The sequence below is a fragment of the Pteropus vampyrus genome, unplaced genomic scaffold (assembly GCF_000151845.1).
Source record: "Pteropus vampyrus isolate Shadow unplaced genomic scaffold, Pvam_2.0 Scaffold282, whole genome shotgun sequence".
In the NCBI taxonomy this organism is placed as follows: domain Eukaryota; kingdom Metazoa; phylum Chordata; class Mammalia; order Chiroptera; family Pteropodidae; genus Pteropus; species Pteropus vampyrus.
Genome location: NW_011889063.1, coordinates 298,305 through 311,443, shown reverse-complemented (window position 1 = coordinate 311,443; position 13,139 = coordinate 298,305). Strand labels below are relative to the sequence as shown.

Genomic DNA, 13,139 nt, shown 5'->3' with positions numbered 1-13,139 from the left:
TCAGTGCTTATCTTGCCTTAAAACCTGCCAAGGGGAGAATCTCTGGAATTTTACTAGATAACCTCTCCAAAGCCACCTTCAGACAACTGACTTCTTGAAAGAGCCATCCACTTTTGGTTATTCTGGACCAACTGGAGCATCCTTCGCTGTAATCCTCAGGATGGGGTGTAGCAGCTGTGGACAGCCTGTTTCCCCATCAGTGTGTAGGCTTGCTTTCCTTCATGGAGAGTGCCTGCTCAGGAGACCTAGTTTTGGTAGTAACAAGCTGCTGTCACCCCTACAAGCCAGGTAACCAATCTCTTCAAGTCTCTGGCCCCCACAATGCACAGGGGACTGCCAGACCGACCGGGCCCGCCCTCGGGACAGGGCTGGGAGAACCAGAACAGTGAGCAGCCTGAGGACAGGAGCCCGTGGCCACCCAGAGAGCTTCCTGGGTGTTTTGGGGCCCAGTCTGTGATTTTCCTGAATAAAAAGACAGGTCTCAATTCTGCCTGACCCTGATTCCTAGACTTTTTCTCCTCTGTATTCATAGCATTTGGTACATTTGGTTTTGTCTAACCAAAATAAAATGTTTAACTTCATGTATGGAAAACAAACTCAATACTTTTAAAATTTAACATTTTAATTGGAAACAGTTCATGTGGTCTGTTCAACAAAAGCTCAGATGGGCAAAGTGCAATAAACAGAATGAAATAGTACACCTAAGTCTCTGTTTAGACCACATGAAAAGACATCCAGGATATTTCAAATGGAAAATGCAAGCTACAGAATAATATTACAGTGAGAGTCCACTATCGAACATTGTTTCTAAACTATATATATTTATGTGGTAGATTATTTTTGCAAGTATGTTATTGTTTTAATAATACAAAAACAAAATTAATAATAATGTTCAAAACATTTATTTACTAAGTCACTTTTCAGGTTGATTAATGTTTAATGAAAAAAAATGTGGTATACAATGTACTTGTCTCTAGAAAAAAGTCTTATTTACAAAATAAAGATCAAAGGTATTTAAGTAAATGTAGGATTTTAAAAAAACATTCATCACGGGTTACAATACAAATAAATTTCCTAAAGACAACTCAAGTATCCAGTGAAGTCTAAGAGGTGAACCCAATCCCTTCAGTCATATTCAGAGAATCTAATGTGCATGCTTGCTTGCTGAGTCTTTGCCAGTCTAATCTTCTCAGCTTTGGTGATTAACTACAGAGAAAGAAACCAGAAATTAGAATGTACTGGATACCTAAAAACAAAAGACAATTATGACTAGAAAAACTTTACAACCATCAGCCTGAATAAATTTTTTTCAAAAGGGAGAGAGGTAGATAAATAAGATAATTAAGCTTAGGTCAAATTAATCACAGAAAGAGCTGTCTAGATTTAGGTTTATTAAACATAACAGACATTCAACCTTTAGATGATCTAAAACTGTCCCACTTTAGTTCCGCATTACTAAAAATTTTTCAACTAAAAATAGCCAGTCTGAGCTGGCAACTTTTTTTGACGTTTTAGGAGGGCTCGGGACCTGTATCTGTTCGTTGTTTCATATCCCCTTGGGCTTGGATGCTTCTTAAATGCCGTGTGGCTCTCAGTAACTGTACTGTGCTTGAGAATTACGTATTATTTGAATGAAACACTATATTTTGGGCTGAGTGCAACACAAAGGTTCTTACAAATTGCTTACAAATTTAAAAGTTAAAATATCCCAAATATGGTTGTATTAAGACTATTTGTTACTCCCTCACATAAACACTTGAATATTTTTAAAGGCAAATGAAATTACCTGGAGTGCAGAAGACCATTTAAACTGTTTAAATATTCCAAACGTTTTCTTGACGGAAAAATTTTTAATATTTTATTTAGCTTTGGAAAAATGAAAATCTTCTCTTAACAGATTCTAATGAGTAATTACTAACATAGTATCTTTAAAGCATTTGGTGACCCATGTCCACTGACAGGAAGTTGCTTTAAGGTAAATGAAAAAGGCTGTTCTTCAGCGAGGTGAGTCAACAGGTAACTACCACGCCACGTGCTCTTCACACATTTTATGACTTCTGTCTTTACCTGCTGACTATCTGACATATCAGTAATCTATAAAGTCCGTTTCGATAAAAACTAAAATCGAAATATGCTTTAAAAGCTAAAGAAAAACGAGAAGGGCCTCGGGCTGTCTCCAAGCAGCTACTGTCAAAGCTGGTCTTGCAAGAGTGCGTGACATTCTGTGGACAGATTTTTTCCTGCAGCTTCCCGATCTTCTCTGAAAAGTCTTAATTTAATTTTCCTGGACTTTTATGTGTAAGGATATAAACGTAGGAAATCCGATTATTTTCCACCCATTCCTTTTAGTTCTGTATGAACTGACCGAGGCTTAGGGAACTAACTATCCCCCGGACCCTACCCCATAACGTGAAAATGAAGAAGCAGGATTTTTCTTAGTGCTTCTCTTTCACGCCGTCATGGCGCAACCCAGCAGTGCCGCGGCGATGCGGGCTGCGGGTCGGCGTGGTGCGTGTCACACCTGGGCTGCTACCCTTTCCTGACACGCGCCCGTGACCGAGGCGCTGGCTCCCAGCACTCCCGCTCCACTGTCCCAGCCTGTCTCCCCCACGGCCGCTGCACTTTCCAGTGCTGTCATCCAGCCTTGCGGCTGCTGGCAAGCCCCGGGCTCAGCTCCACTGTCGCCTTCGCGGAGGGAGCTCCCAGACAACCCCCTCCACAGCACCTACATCACCGACCATGCCGCTCCCTGCAGCTTCAGGGAAGCGGGACCTTCCTGCCCACGGCTACTGCCCCAGCGGGGAGGGCAGTGGCCGACACCGACGGGCACGCAAGTGCGTGAATCGGTGGGCTCACGGAAAAGCAGGCTGACAAACTGATCGCTCCACCCCCTCCTCGAAAGAGCCTGTGCAGTCTGTGTGGCCTGGTTTCCATTTCACGGCAGGAGCCGACCAGCCAGCTCCATAACTTCAGCGAAGATCTCGCCCTTGAAGACATTTCTAGTTACGAGGACGAGCCCGGCGTGCGACGGGAAATGGGGTCGGGAGAGCCCCACACTCAGCACGGAGCAACTCGCAGCTTGTAAAACTCCAACCCAATTAAACTCCCCAGTCAGTGCTTCCTGGCCTCACATTTAGTTTTTGAAAATGGAATCTTCCCGAAAAACAAAATGACTAATTCCTAGTTTCACAAATATATAAAATTTAAATAAAATTACACACCAATTAAAGGATAAGTATTATTTAACAAAGTGACTTCATTTCGGGGGTGAGCTCTGGATTAACAATTTTAACATTTAAATAATCTCAAACTGGCTTTAAAATTAACACCTCACAGACCTGAAAGGCCCTCAGGAAGGAAGGGGGCCGCCCCCACCTGAGCAAATTGTCTGCATGCATGGAAACCGAATTAACAAAGACCAGTGGGAAACCTCCTCTCAAATCATCCGAAATTCCGATAACTCCGAGGTCAGTAACTCAAGGCTGATGAAAAACACTTGACTTTTAAGTTAAATTCAAAAAAATAATATTTTATACTAATACGATTCCGAATCAACAAACCTAGAACACAGAAGTATGACTTTTTAAGTGCTAACCAACAACAAAAGGGTGTATATCTTTTTAGATTTTTTTTTTGCAACATACATTTTAAAATTTTGGTAACAGTAATATAGTTACTATGTGCCCTATTTTGTTCTAAGCATTTCAAGAGGTAGTAACCTTTACAAGTACAATCATTTGTTTTAAAAAAAAAAAAAATAACCTTCACCCCTCACTGGCAAAAATGATTTGATAACCTGTCAGTGAGAAACTTGCTTTAAATTATTTAATATATCTAAGCTTGTTTATATCACTTGTTGACCATTTTAGAGAAAAATAAAGCTTATCACCGCTATGGGAACACTATACACAAAGTCTCTCAATCTTATCTCTGGAGACTACTATCTTTAAACACCACTCTAAATACATTGTGTTTTTACCATTAAGACAATGTTTAAATAATCATTTACCACCTAACTACAAAACACACAGCAACCAGAAACACATTGCTTTAAGTTACATCTCTAGTTCAAAAAAGAAAACTCTAAATTAAAATCTTGTACCATTGTGGAGAAAATAATTCTGGTTTCGTGTATTACAGAGAAGTGTTTCCTCTCAACGTACGTCTTTGTTATGCACAGCAAAACCAAGGTTATGTTAGGGCTACGCAGTACTTCCAGAGACCATCGGCCTCTGAAAAACGGCTAGAAAACAAAAACTCCACACTAAAAACAAATATGAACTGATTACCTTCTCAGTGCCTCTTTTCTTTTCTCGAGGCTGATTAAGTTTGGCCTGCCTGTCTACCAAAATCTTCTGCCAATATCTCTGTTCATGATCACCTTGAAAACAAACAGAAACATCGGTCACCGAACATAAGGGAACGTATGAAGACATATTCGATGTGTTAAATGACCAATAATACAGCTAGCATAGCTGTCCAATTACATTTGGTGCTACTTGATCCATACAAAAGCATGAAAAAAAAATACTAGTTTCATTAGCAAAACTCAGAAAGTACAATCACCCCGTGATAAGAACTGTCCAAAAGGAAAATTCTATGAAGTTTTACCAGAAAGGATCTCGAGCTTCCAGGAGTGCTTCTTTTTAATGTCCGTGTGTGCATTTAACACTGCTTGGGCGTCCTCGGGAGTTTTAAACCTAGCATGGCATTCTGTGTCCCCTTCTAGCAAGTCCACGTAAACCACCTCTGAGACTGCTGCCAAAGTGTCCTGCATTAGTGTTCAGAAAGACGTACCATGAATGAAAAACGTTTCATCGTAATTCTAAAGTTTTTCCAATGGCTGTGTAGGAAGCATTCTGTAAATAAGCCTTGCGAAGCTTAAAACGAGAACTGCCCGACCTCACACGTCTCTCCTAGAGTATTTACAAATGCTCTTTCAAACTAACAGGGACAGAGCTGAGAACCAGTTTAAACTAACGCCAACTAGAATCATAGCTTTCTCTCATTCAACCACACTGCTAAACCTTAACTAGGGTGGAACCGTTCCTACGGACAGCAGGACAGCAGGCCCGCAGGCCAGGGTGCACGAATACCCCCGCCGCCCGCAATCAGGAAAAGGGGTTCCGAGTCTGCGTGCGGCTAGAACAAGGAATGAGAGCAAAACGAAAAGCCCCACACAGTTTGGGGGAGAAGGTGTGTTTCCACTAACTTGCACAAAACCACTTATGACTTGAAACGTGTAAAAACCACTCCACCTTTTATAACAACTCATGAATAAAACAAGTTTCGTGAAACCTACAAAAACTTGAGGTTCCCAGGTGGATCTATGGGAACGTAGCCCAAAAGCTTTTACTTTCTGATAAAATAACCTAAGCAACTTCTGTACAACTCTTGGTCACTCAGCAAGAAAAAGTTCTACCTGGAAAGCCCGCTGTGAGGGCAAACTAATGAGATTCCTGCATTCCTCCTCATTTTTTTTTCACAGCTGGTTCTACAGTAAATACAATGCAATTATGCAGGAATGTTGCACTAATTCTTAATTCCTCAACCTCCATTCAGGAAGTGAAAGAAGAAACTGGAGATTCCCAACGGGGGGAAAAAGCCTCTTACTCATCTTGTCCCCTGTGGTTTTATCAGTTTTAGTTTTCACCCAAAATATCAAGCCACAGCTAATTTAGATTACTTTTAGATATTGGGTTTTTAAAGTCTGAAGTACAGAAAGAACTGAGCAACACTTGGAAATACTACTGATTGCAGAATAAGAAAAGTTTACTAGTTAATAACAAGCATAAGTAGTAAGAACCTGCGTGTCTGCAGAAGCGCGGGAGCAAATAAGTCTCAGCTCATCCCAACACACCGCCTAACACAGAAGGCGCACTTGCGATGCTTGCGAATTCAATGCAAAGAGAAAAGAACTAGAGACAAACTTGCCAATTCTTCCCAATTCTTTGGTTAATAGTAGTATTAAATTTAGACACAAAAGAAGAAAAATAAGCAATTTCAAAGCTGATAAAATCTAACTAGTCAAGAATAGTATAGCTGTTAGTGATTTATAAGATTAGATCACTGCAATTGAAAAGATATTTAGTAAACATCCATTCTAATCTTGGGTAATCTCTGGATTTAAAACTTCTCTAAATGACAAATTAGCCTGGTAATCGCAAGGGGTAAGGCACAAACAGTAGCCGCCATCCTCATCACTCTGATTTGTTCCAGCAAAATGTAAATAACCATTACTTAATAGTTACTTTATGATTAATAGATTTTGATGATCATAAATGAAGAGTTTGTAATTGATAGTTACCATTCAGAGAATAAAAGCTCTTTAATGTAATTAAATCTGTCAGCCATTGCAAATAACGAACCTTAAATTTTCTTTTAAATCTTTTGCAACCTAACTAACCACAGCAGCACTTAATATCCTTAATTTCATCCTTCTTATCTAAACTTCTATTCTGCTACAATACTCTACAAGCTGGTAATATCAGTTGGGGACTGACCAAATCCTTCATCGACATCATTAAAAGAATCTACGTTTTCATGTTAGTGACAGACAGAATTTTAGGGCAGAGTTTCAGACAGAGCGCTTACATACGATCAGTGAGCAGCCTCGACGGCTGTGCAAGTGAAACAGGACGGGTGTGAGCATGGGACACCCCAACGGCAAAGCACACGCTGAGGGGCAGGGAGAGAATCATAAATATACGTGCTACGTTACACAGAATTTTACACTGTGTAAAAAGTGTCTCACCTAAATAGGTGACAGGGTAAGGGTGAATGAGACACCGTGCTCCCCCACGAAAGAATACGTCAGTAAGAAACACTGCTGCATTGCTGCATAAAAGGCTTAGGCAAGCTATACAGTGTGAGAAGACTGCAGACCAGCACCGAGAGCAAGTTGTAAACTACATATAACTATGGATTTATCTGCACACGTATTTGAAATTTTTGTAGTTGTTCAAAATACACTTTTCTGTCATTGTTCCAATTTTTAAAAACAATCAGCAAGGCTTAATAACACCAAAAAAATTTTTTAAACATAAAATTAAAAAGGGCTCTTTCCCACAAAGTAACATGCATTTCTTTCAGGAAAAAAAGGTTCAATTTCCAAGGGGATTCATTGACAAAAATAAACTAAATCCATGGTAAAAAAAATGTATGCATTTTGTTTCTTTTAGTCCAAAGTAGTTTTGACTTTTTTTACGTCAAAAACCTTTTAGCAATCTATTGAAAGCTCAGAACACTGCTGAAAGCAAATTACGAATTTTCCAGTTTGCTCCCAAACCTGAGAACAGCAGATTAGTTTTCAAATAATTTCTGACCAATTAATGTTGATCAAATATTTAAAAAAGTTTTGGCACTAAGTATTTTTCTAAAATCCATTTTTCCTGAAAACAGAAAAAGTGCCTTAAAAAGTGGACACGGAGACAGCACTGAACTGTACCCGCCCCTTCAGTCACAACGCCTGCAGTGTGGTTCCCTCACTCGCCACACAACTCTCCATCAGGCACCAATAAAAATGAGCCGAACTGCAGTTTTCCTACAGAAAAATGTGTGCACTGTGCTCACAGGACTTTTGAGCCAGCGAGGTCTTCGGTCTTACATTTGACTAAAAGTCAAATTTAAGAGTCACTATGGGATCAAACCCTGCAAGCAGCTTACCACAGAGCAACAAATTCTAATTTGATTTGCTTCGTTTTCCATATTCAAAACATTTTCACACAGGGATTTTCAGGGGAAGCAGGGACAACTACCCTGGGGACTCCAAAGCCTTACCCTGACGAATTTCCTGCCAGGCAGAGGCTCAGCGCTAACAATCTTCACAATCACGCCACTCACAAACTGGGGTCCTGCCACATCCGCCTTCTCTTGGGGACAACACTGGGCACTGTTTGCTGTGGATTAAAAAGACCAGAAATAAACCTCTTACACTTAATCATTCAACACTTAGGAGGCCCACTTTAGAATCATCACTTCTTAGCTGCTTTAGTTGATTTACTTAAATTATCTTGAATTAGTAATTAATAAAGTCATTATGTTCTAAGTTGTTGGGACTCAAGGTAGGTCTCCTCGACAGTCATACTACATATTGCAGAATACCATGAAATGAAATACAAAAATTTCTATTACTCAATGCAAACTGTTACTGTTGAGAGCACTAATAAGGCACTCAAAAAAGTCCCCTTTCTCTGAAGCAAGTGACAAAAGTGCTCTTACATTTGATGAGGTGAAAAGGCAGACAAGGACAGAATGACACAGAATCCTTTATAAGATAATTCAGACAGGAAAATTTATGTTTCCATTACAGGAATTTAAAATATACACTAACATTGAGAATTTCATAAAATTGTTGCTCTAATTTGTTCCTTCTTTTGATTAATATTATGGAATGAAATTACAAGTGAGAAATTACAATGTGTTTCTACAAACTTGCTCAATTCATAAACTAGGCACTCACTACTAAATCTAAGAATGAAACTGTATAGAAAACAAATGTGTGATTTTAAAATATACTGTTTTAAATAAGCCCTTCAAATGTGCTTATATCAAGAATAAATCACATCTGGGCAACTAATCAATTTTTCTAACAATGATCATCATATAATTAAGTTTTTATAAATTAAAGTTTATCCTATAACTCAAATGTAGTACTTTAGTATGCAAATAAACATAATGCTACAAAGAGTATCATATTGATGTTTACTTTTTTCATTTTTCATTCCAGACTTATTAGTTACTCCATGGTCTGTTTCCATTTCTGACTCCGATTTTATTTGGGATATCGTTTTTTTTAAAGAAGCCATACTGGCTTTCTGCAGTGCTAAATACTCTTTCTTCAAATCCATCCACTCGCTCCTGTAATGAAAAAAACGTACATTTGAAATAATGATAACAGATACTTGCATGTAAAGTAAGTATCTAAATACATACTTTACAGTGACTTGTAACCACTCCTCCCCCAACTTATTTCTTAAACACACTCGATTTACTTCCCGGGTTCTAAATCTATCTAGCAAACAAGCAAATGGGAGTTCCCCCAGCACCGACATTCAGATTAAATGTTTTAAATTTGCAATCCGATTCTTAAGTCTATTTCAATTATGTGCATTTTTGAAAATAAAAGTTTTGAATTAACTAGTAGCATTTACTTAGAAGAGTCATCTTTGGGGGGAAAACGAGAGGTTAAAATTTAAAGATTACTTGTTAAACTGCCTCCAATTTCAGAGATAACATTCTTTCGTATTTAACTAGAATCAAAGGGAATTTCTAAGAAGAAAAAAACACCCCTGGAAGCAATTTATTCATTGACACACCTTTAACATGTAGATGCCTCTTCAAACAGCTGGAGCCCTCCAGATAGGAGCACAATGGGTTGAGGCTCCAGGAGCGGCTTTGTCAGCCCTAATCTATGCCATCAAACGAGCAGATAGCGATTTTTTAAAGAGGAGGATATCTTGTGGTAATGGTTTTAGCTGTTAACATTGACGTCTGTATACTTCAAAAAAAGAAAAGAGAGATCTAGACCCACCCAGGATCGTACCTTCCCAGAGATCTGATCCATTAGAATAACAAAAGGCTCTTAATGACTCTCACAGATAAAAAGGCAAAGAAACTCAGGAGTTAAGAATAGCATAAATACCAGAGCCTCAAGCCTTTGCCTCTTAAGCGTGCAGACCAGAACCCAACTCTCGGGACCAGTAACCCGGAAGGTCAAGAAACCCTTCCCAGAGGTACGCCTGCGGTTTGCCCTCTCCTGCGCGGTCTCCTCATCTGGTCCATGGGCTCCCTTTAACTTTAACATGGAAGTGCTTTCTGTCACTTTCCAAGTAGTAAGTGCTTCCATGTTTTAGTAGAAGTGAGTCCAAATTGCTCCTCGGATCCCACATGGCACCCTTGTTACTCTAGAGACGACGGGGACTCCTCTGCTCTAACGTGCGGTACTGCTACTTCAGACAAAAGTAAGTGCCTCCATGTTTCAGTGGAGGTATCTCCAAACCCACACAGGTTTATTCTCTAAACTTTGCAGGTCGAAGCTGCTCCCGTTCCCATGGTCTTCCGAGCCTGGGCTCCCCATCACTTAAACGTGGATGTACTGGCTCTGAACTACAGAAGTAAGTGCTTCCATGTTTAGTGATGGTGAGTCTGCTTGCCACAGCCCCCGACCTGCCACCCATGGCACACGGAAGCCGCACCTTTAGTCTGTGTGTTTAGGGACACCCACGACTATAACGTGGAGGCATTTGCTGGGACACGACAGCAGTAAGTGCTTCCATGTTTTAGTGTGGTGGTCCCTCTTCAACCTCAATCGCGACAGTCGTGCCGTCGCCAACCCGGGCCACAGGCCGTTACTGTTGCTAATATGCAACTCTGTTCACACAGCTGGAATTGCACTTTAGCAATGGTGACGGACTGTGCGCACTGCCACGCGGCGCCGGGCACCTACTTGGACAGCACGCGCAGGGGGATGACCTCCTCTCCCATTCTGTGCCTCTCTTTATGCTTTTTCTTATGCTTCCTTTTTGCCTTTAAGAGGGATCCGTCTTTTACATCTCCAGTATCCTTTTCCTCTTCAGTAGAGACTTCTAAGTCTTTAAGAAATAAAAGACAAAAATTAAGAAATGAGAAACTTTCTCTGTCTAGCCCTATCTCAAGGTGTGACTACCTTTGTCTTCTCTGGACACCTCCGAGGCTTTTTTCAGGCTGTCGCTCTGAGCCTTCCTCTTGACCTTGGACCTGGGGGCAAGGACCTCCGCCTCTCCAGATCTACTTCTCTTCCTCTTCCCCCTTCTGATGGAAGGTGAGCTGCTCACTTCAGCTCTGTCCCGCTTCTTCTTCCTCTTGGCGGGCGGCTTCTGCGGCTCTGCGGCCTCCGTTTCAGAGCCCTCTGAGGCGGCCCTGGGCCTCTTGGCCGTGAGGCCGCTGCTGTCCGGGCCCACGTCCCCGGCAGACTCTCCGGTCCGGGTGCTGTCCTCCTTTTTCACGCGCCCTTTTTTCTTCTTTTTCCTTTTCTTTTCTTCTGTAACGACACTGCCGTTAGTTTTCACTTTCCTTAAACTGCACCCACTTACATGCGACAGCGTGTAACTCACCAGCGACTCTAAGGGCAGGAATGGGCTTATTTTTCACGGTTTTGGGAAATATGCCAGGTTTTCTTGGTGCTTCCTCTGGTGGGTTGTTAAGAAACTGAAATGAAATCGGCACAAAGTGTTTGTTGCCATTTTTAAAAAACACTTGCTAACTAAGCCTTTGCTTTTTCTTTTCAGGTCCTGGGCCTACCTCTATAGCTTTGGCTGCCTGTTCTTTCGTTTCAAATTCCACGAAGGCGAAGCCCTTCGGGTCCCCGGTGGACTTGTAGTGTGGTATGCTGACGTACACGACGCTGCCGCACTTCCCGAACACTCTTTCGATCCAGCTGTGATTGACGTTTTTGGGAAGTAATTCCTACGATAAATTAGACGCAGTATTAAATGTTAGGGTTTTTCAGGTCAATAAATTTTCACTTGAATATTAAAATGTTTCTTTTGACTTTCTAGAAAAATGGCTTACCACATACACTGTCCGTTCATCCTCATCCTGTGGTCTTTCACCCAGAGGCTTTTTTCTCCTGATCCTGGTGCCTTCTAAATCCAACTTTAAAAGAGCACATAAGTTTAATAAATTAATACAATACAAGATATAAAAAAATTGTAACAATTCTTACCTCTACAACAGCTGAACTTCTCAGTGCTCTGGCTATTAACTTGCCATCCGTGGTCAATTTTTTCATTTTGTTAAAAGACACGAGAAGCGATATATCAACATCTAATAAAAATGTAAAAGTGAATAAATAACATCTACTAGATAGGTGCAGTCACATTTCAATACTTAAACACATTTACCTCCTTTAAAAACTGGTGTTTTAGAATTTGTACCACAAAATGCCCTGTCTTCAATTTAACTTAAAGCACAGAATATGCCTAATACCTGTCCATTCTTATCTCTGAAACAATATGTGGTAAATCTATTTACTAAAATTGGTCTTTAGAAAGATTTTGGAGTAACTGTTTTGGTGTAAAATTCTAGAGTCCTAAACCCTACTTGGTGTCATAAGCTACAAATGGTTCTTTTCTGGAGGAAATTCGAATGTGCACATATGTATACATGCAACGAAAACAGTGTGATAGTGTCTGTAGCCTATAATAGTCACTAATTTCCCAGGTAAACATAGTAACATAGTACATTACACACCAATTATACTGTATATTTCACAAGTAGATAATAAAAGACAGCACATATCTAAACTGGTTCCATTACACAGAAGCAAACTTACATCCATCTCTGGATTTTTCTATCTGCTCTCGAAGAAACCTATCCTTGTGCAGATTTGCATCTCCAAACCAGAAGTCCACTTGCTTAGCAATATCTGCAAGCACCTGTTTAACTCGAGACCGTTTCTTTTTTTCTACTTTTTTTTCAGTACTTTCCTCTTCCATTGCTTTTTCTTGATTTCCACTTTCAGTTTCCATTCCTGTGAATCAGAGGTAAATATTTAAGTCTGGTAATAGAGAAAAACATTTAGTATTTGATTGTCTGAAGGGCAGTGGACTATCTTTTAGGACAGTGAGTCCAAGTGTAAGACTAAGGGACTCAAGACATTTCATCTCCACAGACTACAAAAAAGTTGTTTGCATTTTTAAATATGTCGCCTCCAATGAAAATAATCAGCCTTCAGGTGGCCCTCCCATCGCAGTGTTTTCTTGGGCAATTCCCAAGCCCCTCCAGTTCCTTGGCATGCCTGTCTCCTTTGCCCCTCAGCTCCGGCCACACTGGTCCAGCTGTCCCTAAGCTCAGCCAGCAAACTCAATGAGGGCCTTTTAAGCCTGCTGCTCTCAAACACTTATCCCCCAAATGACATGGCTTGCTCCCTCATGTGCTGAAATCCTGTTCAAATGTTACTTCAGGGAGGTCTTCACCCTTAACAGTATTTAAAACCGAAAATTTCTGCACAAACACATTACCTCCGTGGTACGTACTGCCTCTAACATCACTAATGTTTTTTATTCTTCCTAGAAATGTAGGATTGATGAAGTCTGATTTTTGTCTGTTTTATTCACTGATGGATGCATTCCCAGTCCCTGGCACATAGGAGTCAAATA

The 13,139-nt window shown here is 40.4% G+C and overlaps 1 protein-coding gene across 10 annotated transcripts in view; it reads right to left on the bottom strand.

Annotated features, from left to right (window-relative positions):
• Positions 1-917: 917 nt before the first annotated feature.
• Positions 918-13,139, bottom strand: part of LARP7 (La ribonucleoprotein domain family member 7) — a 14,856-nt gene continuing 2,634 nt past the window's right edge. For 9 of the 10 annotated variants that reach the window (XM_011375955.2, XM_011375957.2, XM_011375960.2 and 6 more), the window contains 12 exons: positions 12,314-12,511; positions 11,705-11,805; positions 11,551-11,634; positions 11,281-11,445; positions 11,094-11,187; positions 10,667-11,020; positions 10,448-10,592; positions 8,708-8,859; positions 7,780-7,898; positions 4,612-4,771; positions 4,290-4,381; positions 918-1,206 (listed from right to left, as the gene is read on the bottom strand). In XM_011375955.2, the coding sequence (XP_011374257.1) occupies positions 1,126-1,206; positions 4,290-4,381; positions 4,612-4,771; positions 7,780-7,898; positions 8,708-8,859; positions 10,448-10,592; positions 10,667-11,020; positions 11,094-11,187; positions 11,281-11,445; positions 11,551-11,634; positions 11,705-11,805; positions 12,314-12,509 (1,743 nt within the window). In that variant the 5' untranslated portion in view covers positions 12,510-12,511 and the 3' untranslated portion in view covers positions 918-1,125. The remainder of the gene's footprint in view (positions 1,207-4,289; positions 4,382-4,611; positions 4,772-7,779; positions 7,899-8,707; positions 8,860-10,447; positions 10,593-10,666; positions 11,021-11,093; positions 11,188-11,280; positions 11,446-11,550; positions 11,635-11,704; positions 11,806-12,313; positions 12,512-13,139) is intronic. The other variant, XM_023520856.1, reaches the window with a different exon arrangement.